Source organism: Salmo trutta, chromosome 17 (assembly GCF_901001165.1).
Source record: "Salmo trutta chromosome 17, fSalTru1.1, whole genome shotgun sequence".
NCBI classification, from domain to species: Eukaryota; Metazoa; Chordata; class Actinopteri; order Salmoniformes; family Salmonidae; genus Salmo; species Salmo trutta.
The window spans coordinates 41410435-41422409 of record NC_042973.1 but is presented as its reverse complement, the minus strand read 5'-3'; the positions used below and the strand labels follow the sequence as shown (position 1 = coordinate 41422409).

The following is an 11975-nucleotide window of genomic DNA, read 5'->3' as shown; positions in this document are numbered from 1 at the left end:
GCCGCTCTGGAGCAGCCCACAGTCTTCAGTGGCATGTCTGAGTTGGGGGGACAGGGACAGAGACAGGGACAAGCGTGCTTGTTTATTGCGATTGCTATGCTGAGATAGCGGGCCCGTTTTTCATAAAGATACAGCTTACCTATAGCCCTGCTTCAGGGGCTATCTGATGTACTGCCAGTCAACGCCAAACAATATGATTGAGTTCTTGTTCCTACGCAAGTTATTCAGGCTCCGTCCCTAACCCCTCCCTGCCTCGCACATCTCCACTCGCCGTGATAAAGGAATAATCTCTGGAATGAGGTGGGGAAAATAATCACTCTGTCCTCTGCGAGAGGGAAAAATTACTTTGGGAAACGCACTCAGTCGGATTGCGAATGTGTCGCCTCGCCTATGTATGTGTACGGAGGCAATCTAACTCCATACAAGCATTGTAGCACAGCAGAAATGTACAGTATATATGTTAATGTTACGGAGAACAGCATGCATTCTATTGTAGTGAATTGATTGAATGCCGAGACAGAGCAAGACCTCTATGAGTATGCTAGATCATAAAGTCAAAGAGCAGCAAAGCAGTAGAATACTTTTAGTATAATCATCACTTCTCTTTATCCTGCCCACAACACAAAAAGTTCTGAAATTGAGCATAGTCCTATTATACACTGAACAAAAATATAAACGCAACATGTAAAGTGTTGGTCCCATGTTTCATGAGCTGAAATAACATTTTCCATATGCACGAAAATTATTTATCTCAAATATTGTGCACACATTTGTTTACATCCCAGTTAGTGAGCCTTTCTCTTTTGCCAATATATCCATCCACCTGACAGGTGTGGCATATCAAGAAACATCATTACACAGGTGCACCTTGTGCTTGGGACAATAAAAGGCCACTCTAAAATGTGTAGTTTTGTCACACAACACAATGCCACAGATGTCTCACATTTTGAGGGAGCGTGCAATTGGCATGCTGACTGTAGGAATGTCCACCAGAGTTGTAGCCAAATAATTAAATGTTATTTCTCTATAAGCCTCCAACGTCATTTTTTTCGAGAATATGTCAGTATGTCCAACAGGCCTCACAACAGCAGACCACGTGTAACCATGCTAGCCCAGGACCTCCACATCCGGTGTCTTCAACCTGCGGGATCGTCTGAGACCAGCCACCCGGACAGTTGATGAAATTGTAGGTTTGCACAACCGAAGAATTTCTGCACAAACTGTCAGAAACCGCCTCAGGGAAGCTCATCTGTGTGCTCGTCGTTCTCACCAGGATCTTGACCTGACTACAGGTCAGCGTCATAACAGACTTCAGTGGGCAAATCCTCACCTTCGATGACCACTGACACACTGGAGAAGTGCGCTCTTCACGGATGAATCCCAGTTTCAACTGTACCGGTCAGATGGCAGACAGCGTGTATGGCGTCGTGTGGGCGAGGGGTTTGCTGATGTCAACGTTATGAACAGAGTGCAACATTACTGGTGGAGGTGGGGTTATGGTATGGTCAGGCACAAGCTATGGACAACAAACACAATTGCATTTTATCGATGGCAATTTAAATGCACAGAGATACCGTGACGAAATCCTGAGGACCATTGTCGTGCCATTCATCTGCCGCCATCACCTCATGTTTCAGCATGATAATGCAGAGCCCCATGTCACAAGGATCTGTACACAATTCCTGGAAGCTGAAAATGTCCCAGTTCTTCCATGGCTGCATACTCACCAGACATGTCACCCATTGAGCATGTTTAGGATGCTCTGGATCGACGTGTACAACAGTGCGTTCCAGTTCCCGACAATATCCAGCAACTTCACACAGCCATTGAAGAGGAGTGGGACAACATTCCATAAGCCACAATCAACAGCCTGATCAACTCTATGTGAAGGAGATGTGTCACGCTGCTAATGCTGGTCACACCAGATTCTAGTTTTCTGATCCACGCCCCTACCTATTTTTTAAGGTATCTGTGACGAACAGATGCATATCTGCATTCCCAGTCATGTGAAATCCATAGATTAGGTGTCACACGCGTCGTTGTAGGTAGTGGACCAAAACGCAGCGGGTATATGAATCATCATCTTTTATTGAAGGTAAAACAAAACAAAAACACTTACACAAAACAAACGACGAAAACAGTCCTGTAAGGTGCTCAGACTATACACGGAAACAACCACCCACAAACACAAGAGAAAATTAACCCACTTAAATATGGCCTCCAATTAGAGGCAACGACAACCAGCTGCCTCTAATTGGAGGTCGTTCCAAAACCCCAACATAGAAATAGAAAACCCAGATAAACACATAGAAATAGACAATATAGAACATACACCAAAAACCCCGAAACACACAAAACAAACACCCTCTGCCACGCCCTGACCACTCTACAATAACAAACAACCCCTTTTACTGGTCAGGACGTGACAGTACCCCCCCCCCCCCCCAAAGGTGCAGACCCCGGATGCACCGAAAAAAATAAAAAATAAAAATAACCCCAAACTAAAGGGAGGGTGGCTACCGTCACCGATGGCTCCCGTGCTACACCCCCCCCCCCAATCCTCCAACTACGGAGGTGGCTCAGGCTCCGGCTTTAGTCCCCATCCTAACCGGCCCACGCCCCTTGAAGGCTCATGGCTGTAGACCACTGCTAAAGGCTCTGGGCTAAGGTGCGTCGCTGGAGACCTCGGGCTGAGGCGCGTCTCTGGAGACCTCGGGCTGAGGAGCGTCTCTGGAGACCTCGGGCTGAGGAGCGTCTCTGGAGACCTCGGGCTGAGGAGCGTCTCTGGAGACTCAGGGATGAGGAGTGTCTCTGGAGACTCAGGGATGAGGAGCGTCTCGGCCGGCTCCGGACTGTGGGCCGTCTCTGGACTGTTGGCCATCTCTGCTGGCTCCGGACTGTGGGCCGTCTCTGCAGGCTCCGGACTGTGGGCCGTCTCTGCAGGCTCCGGACTGTGGGCTGTCTCTGCAGGCTCCGGACTGTGGGCCGTCTCTGCAGGCTCCGGACTGTGGGCCGTCTCTGCAGGCTCCGGACTGTGGGCCGTCTCTGCAGGCTCCGGACTGTGGGCCGTCTCTGCAGGCTCCGGACTGTGGGCCGTCTCTGCAGGCTCCGGACTGTGGGCCGTCTCTGCAGGCTCCGGACTGTGAGCCGTCTCTGCAGGCTCCGGACTGTGAGCCATCTCTGTCGGCTCCGGACTGTGAGACGTCGCCGGAAGCACTGGACGGGGAACTGTCGCCGGAAGCTCTAGACGGGGCACTGTCGCCGGAAGCTCTGGACGGGGCACTGTCGCCGGAAGCTCTGGACGGGGAACTGTCGCCGGAAGCTCTGGACAGGGAACTGTCGCCGGAAGCTCTGGACGGGGACTGCGCACTGAAGGCCTGATGCGTGGGGCTGGCTTTGGAGGCGCCAGACTAGTGACACGCACCACAGGGCTAGTGCGAGGAGCAGGAGCAGGAACAGGACGTACTGGACTGGGCAGGCGCACTAAAGGCCTGGTGCGTGGGGCTGGCTTTGGAGGCGCCAGACTAGTGACACGCACCACAGGGCTAGTGCGAGGAGCAGGAGCAGGAACAGGACGTACTGGACTGGGCAGGCGCACTAAAGGCCTGGTGCGTGGGGCTGGCTTTGGAGGCGCCAGAACAGTAACACGCACCACAGGGCTTGTGCGAGGAGCAGGAACTGGATACACTGGGTCTTGAAGACGCACTGGAGGTCTGGAGCGCACAGCCTGTACAACCCGTCCTGGCTGGATTGTTACTGTAGCCCGGCACGGGCGGAGTGCTGGCACAGGACGAACTGGGCTGTGCTGAGGCATGATGGCTGCCGTGCGTAGAGCAGGCGCAGGGTAGCCTGGGCCTAGGAGACGCACTGGTGGCCAGATGTATTGAGCAGGCATACTTCTCCCTGGCTGGATGCCCACTCTAGCACGGCACTTGCGGGGGGCTGGTATCGCTCGTACCGGACTCTGCGTGCGGATGGGCGAGACCGTGCGCACTTCTGCATAGCACGGTGCTCTCACCGCCAAACGCTCCCCATAATAAGCACGAGGAGTTGGTTCAGGCCTATTGCCTGACTTACTCCAACTCCCCATGTGCCCCCCCCAAAACATTTTTTGGGGCTGCCTCCTCACCTCCTGAAATGGAGGATATAGTGCCTCGTACCTCCGTCACTCAGCCTTTGCTGCCTCCAGCTCCTCCTTTGGGCGCTTGTAGTCCCCAGCCTGGTGCCATGGTCCTTTCCCATCTAATACCTCCTCCCATGTCCACGACTCCAAATAACTTTCCTGCTGCTCCTTCCTCCGCTGCTTGGTCCTACTTTGGTGGGTGGTTCTGTCACACGCGTCATTGTAGGTAGTGGACCAAAACGCAGCGGGTATATGAATCATCTTCTTTTATTGAAGGAAAAACAAAACACTTACACAAAACAAACGACGAAAACAGTCCTGTAAGGTGCTCAGACTATACACGGAAACAACCACCCACAAACACAAGAGAAAATTAACCCACTTAAATATGGCCTCCAATTAGAGGCAACGACAACCAGCTGTCTCTAATTGGAGGTCGTTCCAAAACCCCAACATAGAAATAGAAAACCCAGATAAACACATAGAAATAGACAATATAGAACATACACCAAAAACCCCGAAACACACAAAACAAACACCCTCTGCCACGCCCTGACCACTCTACAATAACAAACAACCCCTTTTACTGGTCAGGACGTGACATTAGGGCCTAATGAATTTATTTCAATTGACTGATTTCCTTATATGAACTGTAACTCAGTAAAATCTTTGAAATTGTTGTATGTTACGTTTCTATCTCTGTTCAGTGTAGTTTACATGACGAGTGCAGTGTCTGTATACGCATGTCAATGGATATTTCTGGCCTCAGACACATTATATCATAGAAATATAATCTAGAATCTAGTAACTCCTGAGGACCTATGACATGGCACTCCAGAACACGAGGACACGACAGCAGATGTTATTATAGAAATATCATCTAGAATCTAGTGCTTCTATTTCTATGCTGAGTAGCTGTGACATGACATGGCACTGGAGAACATGAGGACACGACAGCAGATGTCCGAGCAGCACTGGGACACATCCGGCTGCCTGTGCCTGAGGAGAGGTGGAGTTAACCATGCAAGACTATGATGTGTACAGAACAACCCTAGTTTAGAATATCAGGTTTAATGTTGGACAACTAACAGCATCCCATCTGAGTTGAGGTCAGTAATATTACTTAGAGGAAAGGGAGAGTAGTTAGTAGTAGTGAAACTGAATGCGAGGAGCTTGTCTTTCGGCCATTGCTTCGCTGTTATTGTAAAGTCATGCTGGGTAGCAGAGTTGTGTGTGGTGAAAACATAGCCACGACTAAAATGTCTTGGCCTCCGTCTATCTAGTTCTCCATTCAGTCTGCATCCAGTTTAGCTAGTGCTAACTACAGATCAAATGGAGATACGTCCTCCAGAACTTTAAGCTCTCCCCACATTTCCCAAGACAGTGTGGAAGCAACAAGAATGTCACCATTGGCAGACGTCTCAGTAATCAACCCAAGTCTCTCTCTCCAGTCCTTCTGTACCTTCAGATATGATCCATTATACAAATGAAGACAGATGTCCACACTGCTAACTTATTTATCTGGCCCTAGATTCTGACTCGGTCTAAGCTCTTCTCCCAATTAGGACTAGGCTCCTCTTTTTACTTTCTGTTTCTTTTAGTAACCTGTGTGTGTGTGTGCCTGCCTACCTATGCGTCAGTGGAGGCTGCTTAGAGGACGGCTCATAATAATGGCCAGAACGGAGCGAATGGAATGGCATCAAACACCTGGAAACCATGGAAACCATGTGTTTGATGTATTTGATACCATTCCACTGATTCCGCTCCAGTCATTACCCACGAGCCCGTTCTCCCCAATTAAGGTGCTACCACAACCTCTTGTGCTGTGTTTGTGTGTGTGTTGGATGGGGTCCTGGCATGTTGATTTTATTAGACCAGTGTTGTGTGTCTGGGAGTAGGAGCAGCTTGGAGGTATAGCCTCCTAAACTAACCCAGGCAGAGGCACTAACTTCACCGAGCACCACTTCCGCTGGGCCTGCACACTATGCCAGACCTGGAGCACTCTGGCTGGGCACTGGGTCAACTCTAATAGTCCAGACGGGACATCACTGAAGTGAACAATTGTAGGTCCGCATGAGGTGGACGACCCCAAGGGCTTAACGTGCCAGATGATTTGTGTGTGTGTGTGTGTGTGTGTGTGTGTGTGTGCACGGAGCAAACTGCAATCAGATCGCAGACCTCAAGTCATATTTTACCTGACTTAATCTGTCATGTACCTTGACAGCTTTTTATCCTCCCCTCAAGGAACAAGACGTTTTAGATGCCTGGGAAATGTATCACGGTTTCCATCATTACCGGTATGTACGCTACAGTATGCGTGGTGTTAAAACTAGTATGTTTGGGCGGGTGACAGTGAGAACAAAATATGGGCAGAGACACTATCGTATCATCATCTGCAAAATGTCATAGGTCTGTGTCAACTTTCCCACCGCAATCGGAATGAGAGTTGGGGAGAGGAGACGTGTTATGAGAAGGATCACATAAGATATAAGCCGTTTGGCGACAGTGCTTTTCTACACCAGGGTTTAGTTGTATGAGTCACTTCCTGGTTACGTAAACACTGTAATGCATCCTTTCTTTGTTTTACCAAACAAATGGGTTCCCACAGGTGTTCTCTCTGTAAACGTCGCGCTGGAGAGAGCAGGCTCTTGTTCATTTGGCACCAAACAGAAGAAAACGGACTGAAACAGGCAGGGACTACCTGGACTTGTCCAATAAGAAACCCTCATTTACATTTTTCCTTTGGAAATGATTTAAAACTATTTCCTAATGAATATGACCTAGCTAAGGGCTAAAAGCTATTGTCTTGGTTCCCACGCTGCAACTCCTCTAGCCTTCTCTGTCTCGTTGTGTACATGTCCTACACAGACGCGTCCAGTTAGGTGATGGCCACAACATTCACCCAGCTTAAATAAGAAAGCAAACTACACACAGGAAATACTGTGACTGAGTTGACCAAATGCTCGACTACGATGTCAGCCTGTCATTTATTAAGCGGTGGTTTTAGAGAAAATAAGAAGAAAGAAAATAATCTGAAATGAAGAAGGGTTTTGTTCGGAGCACAGCCGGTTTCATTTCCCCTGTGCGACTGCATATGCAAGGGGCTCCACTGCGTGTGTGTGTGTGTGTGTGTGTGTGTGTGTGTGTGTGTGTGTGTGTGTGTGTGTGTGTGTGCATGCGTGCATGTGTGTGTATTGTATATACAGTGCTCTGAACCTGCGCCATATCGTCCAGGCAGTTGAAGATGTACTTCCGGGCCTCCTTCGACTTGATCGCTGTCTCTCCTTCATGGTCCTCGGGTGTCTGTGGAGACAAGAAACAGATGTTCCATTCAGTTCCCATAAGACTTCCTCTAGTCTCTGAAAATACTTTATTTACATGTCCCTCATTACAGACTCTTGTTATAGGCAGCAGGACTGAGCTAGCTAGCAGGACGGAGCACTATTGTTTATCGACAGCAGGACTGAGCTAGCTAGCAGGACTGAGCACTATTGTTTATCGGCAGCAGGACTGAGCTAGCTAGCAGGACTGAGCACTATTGTTTATCGGCAGCAGGACTGAGCTAGCTAGCAGGACTGAGCACTATTGTTTATCGGCAGCAGGACTGAGCACTATTGTTTATCGGCAGCAGGACTGAGCTAACTAGCAGGACTGAGCACTATTGTTTATCGGCAGCAGGACTGAGCTAGCTAGCAGAACTGAGCACTATTCTTTATCGGCAGCAGGACTGAGCTAGCTAGCAGGACTGAGCACTATTGTTTATTGGCAGCAGGACTGAGCTAGCTAGCAGGACTGAGCACTATTGTTTATCGGCAGCAGGACTGAGCTAGCTAGCAGGACTGAGCACTATTCTTTATCGGCAGCAGGACTGAGCTAGCTAGCAGGACTGAGCACTATTGTTTATCGGCAGCAGGACTGAGCTAGCTAGCAGGACTGAGCACTATTGTTTATCGGCAGCAGGACTGAGCTAGCTAGCAGGACTGAGCACTATTGTTTATCGGCAGCAGGACTGAGCTAGCTAGCAGGACTGAGCACTATTGTTTATCGGCAGCAGGACTGAGCTAGCTAGCAGGACTGAGCACTATTGTTTATCGGCAGCAGGACTGAGCACTATTGTTTATCGGCAGCAGGACTGAGCTAGCTAGCAGGACTGAGCACTATTCTTTATCGGCAGCAGGACTGAGCACTATTGTTTATCGGCAGCAGGACTGAGCTAGCTAGCAGGACTGAGCACTATTCTTTATCGGCAGCAGGACTGAGCTAGCTAGCAGGACTGAGCACTATTCTTTATCGGCAGCAGGACTGAGCACTATTGTTTATCGGCAGCAGGACTGAGCTAGCTAGCAGGACTGAGCACTATTCTTTATCAGCAGCAGGACTGAGCTAGCTAGCAGGACTGAGCACTATTGTTTATCGGCAGCAGGACTGAGCTAACTAGCAGGACTGAGCACTATTCTTTATCCGCAGCAGGACTGAGCTAGCTAGCAGGACTGAGCACTATTGTTTATCGGCAGCAGGACTGAGCTAGCTAGCAGGACTGAGCACTATTCTTTATCGGCAGCAGGACTGAGCACTATTGTTTATCGGCAGCAGGACTGAGCTAACTAGCAGGACTGAGCACTATTCTTTATCGGCAGCAGGACTGAGCTAGCTAGCAGGACTGAGCACTATTGTTTATCGGCAGCAGGACTGCGCTAGCTAGCAGGACTGAGCACTATTCTTTATCGGCAGCAGGACTGAGCACTATTGTTTATCGGCAGCAGGACTGAGCTAGCTAGCAGGACTGAGCACTATTCTTTATCGGCAGCAGGACTGAGCTAGCTAGCAGGACTGAGCACTATTGTTTATCGGCAGCAGGACTGAGCTAGCTAGCAGGACTGAGCACTATTCTTTATCGGCAGCAGGACTGAGCTAGCTAGCAGGACTGAGCACTATTGTTTATCGGCAGCAGGACTGAGCTAACTAGCAGGACTGAGCACTATTGTTTATCGGCAGCAGGACTGAGCACTATTGTTTATCGGCAGCAGGACTGAGCTAGCTAGCAGGACTGAGCACTATTCTTTATCGGCAGCAGGACTGAGCTAGCTAGCAGGACTGAGCACTATTGTTTATCGGCAGCAGGACTGAGCTAGCTAGCAGGACTGAGCACTATTGTTTATTGGCAGCAGGACTGAGCTAGCTAGCAGGACTGAGCACTATTCTTTATCGGCAGCAGGACTGAGCTAGCTAGCAGGACTGAGCACTATTGTTTATCGGCAGCAGGACTGAGCTAGCTAGCAGGACTGGGGTGGTGAAACACACACACCGGCGCGGACACACTTTTGTGGTGGCAGGTAGCCTAGTGGTTAGAGCATTGGAGCAGTAACCGGAAGGTTGCTGGATCGAATCCCCGAGCTGACAAGGTAAAAATCTGTTGTTCTTCCCCTGAAAAAAGCAGTTACCCCACTGTTCCCTAGTAGGCTGTCATTGTAAATAAGAATTTGTTCTTAACTGACTTGCCTAGTAAAATAAAATACACACACAAAACATGTGTATGGGCAAAAGCGGGGACGTGTGTAAGCATAGAAACACACACACCCACTTGCAGTATGTGGACACACACTAATCTTACAGACCTATTATCAAAGGAAAACTCTCTGACCAAACACGCTGTATTCGTTTTAATTACAGTATCAGCATTATCACGGCTGCTGTAAAATGGAAATACACGACAAGCCAAGGTCGAAGCGAAGCTTAGCAATCACTCTGACAGGCTTATCCCTGGTTCTGTCTCAGCGAAAGGGAAAAGGTTGTCGGTTACTAGCTATCTGATTTTCCATTGCCAACAACCATGGACAAATATGAGGCTGTAGCCATGTCCTAATATACAAAGTAATAACTTATCTCTACCTTTTCACACAGTGACAGCCTCTTGTATAACTTAAGAGCACACACACACACACACACACACACAACAGACAGGGTGTTATCCTCTATACTTACTGAAAGGTCAACGTTGCAAGGAGCTACATTATTGGATGTCAATGTGGTATGTTGTTGTGCCTCATTTTGTATGAATAAGAACAAAGACATTGGGTGTGTCAGACAACGGCACGTTGGTCAAACGTTGTGCACTTTATAGGGAGTGAGGTGCCATTTGGGACGGACTCGTGGTGAGTCTCCAAGGAGAGCTGATCAATCTTGGGAGAGAATATTGCTAAGTGCAGTAGAGCGGTGAGGGCGTATATATCCAGCTGAGATATTGGTATTGTGGGGTCAGGATGTTCAATACAGTAAAAATATGTCTGCAGATTCACTGCATGACTCCAAAGTACTGCCAAAGAGGAAAAAATGCTGGTGCTTGAACAGGTCAGCACCTTATTGAGTGGCCTGAATAGAGCAACATTTCTTTGGAGCCAGCGTTGAGTCTATCCTGCCAATGCCTCACACTGGGCTTCTGTAGCTCGTTTTTTAAAACACATTTATTCAGGGGGACCCATTGAGACCATTTACAATGGTGGACTAAGGACAACAATACACCAAATTAAAAATGATTAATAAAAATTAAATAAACTATAATTTACAGAATCAACACTACAGCTTCAAACACCACAGATACAATTATTTACATTAAATCCAAACAGTTGCAATTACCACTAACTTAATTTAACATTAAAGTCCTAAACTGCTCTAGAGGCACCAGAGAGTCAAGAGTTCTGTAGGCTTTTCCAAAAATGGGGGGCACTGAAACTGAAGGCGGATTTACCTAGATCGTTACGTACTGGTGGAACCTCGAGAGTTAACCATCCCTGTGAACGGCTGGCTGTCTCATATTCTTTCATTTTAACAGTGAAGTGAGGTAGGTCGGAAGCTCATGTAGTAGAGCTTTGTCAACAAAGAGGGAATAGTGAAGTGATCGACGGGACTTTAATGAGGACCAGCCAACGTTTTGTGTCACCTGTTATAAAGCGAAGGGTGCTATGGTAGACGGCATCCGAGGATTTAATAGTAGTGGCAGCTGCATTCCCAATAATGGTGTCCCCATCGTCAAGAACTGGCAGGAAAGTTGACTGTTTAGGCAGAGGCATTAAATCGCAGCTTTTTAACTAGCTCATGCGTACGTCAGATTATTCTCAATCCAAAAGCCCAGATGTTTATAGGCGGGAACCTGCTCGATTAAACAACCACCCAATGCATAAATGTGTAGACCATCTTAGTTATTTCTACGAGAATTAGAAAACAGAATACATTTCGTTTTTTTCCCGCATTAATTTATTTTAAATCAACAAGAACTTTCTGCAAGGTGACAAAAATCTAAAATTGCAGCTCCAACAGCCTGGTCAGCCATAGGGGCAATAGCGTAAATATCAGTCTCATCTACATACAGATGAATGTTGCAGGTCATTGCAGAGAGACCAATATGATTTATATAGTATAAATAGTAAAGAGGACACCTTTAGGAATATCGAGGTAACTTGACCTGACAGAAAAAACACATTGTGTCCTGTCTGACAGATAGTTCCCAAACCACTTGCACGACGCCTGGTCGAGGCCCATTTCAGACAACCTTGAATGAGTAGGGGATGGTCGACAATCTCAAGCTTTGAAAAGGTCTATAAATATGGCAGAACAGTGATTCCTATGATCTAAGCAATTGAATATATAATGTAAGTGTAGATGCTAAAACTGTGCTCTAAAACCAGACTGGTACACATTAAGAGTATAATTCAAAGAGAAAAAAAAGTTATTAGCTGAGAGTTTGCCAGTGATTCTAATATTTTTGCAAGGCAAGATAGTTTAGAAATTGGGCGGTAGTTATCTAGGTCAGAAGGATCTCCAGCTTTGTGAAGGAGGAAGACAGGTCTTAGGGATA

General features: G+C 47.8%; 1 protein-coding gene across 1 annotated transcript in view; it reads right to left on the bottom strand.

The window, feature by feature from the left end:
- LOC115152207 (homeodomain-interacting protein kinase 2) overlaps positions 1–11975 on the bottom strand; it is a gene marked incomplete in the record, with an annotated part of 101251 nt that overhangs the window by 19377 nt on the left and 69899 nt on the right. Inside the window, 1 exon segment of the mRNA XM_029696811.1 lies at positions 7328–7426. Within this exon segment, the coding sequence (XP_029552671.1) occupies positions 7328–7426 (99 nt within the window).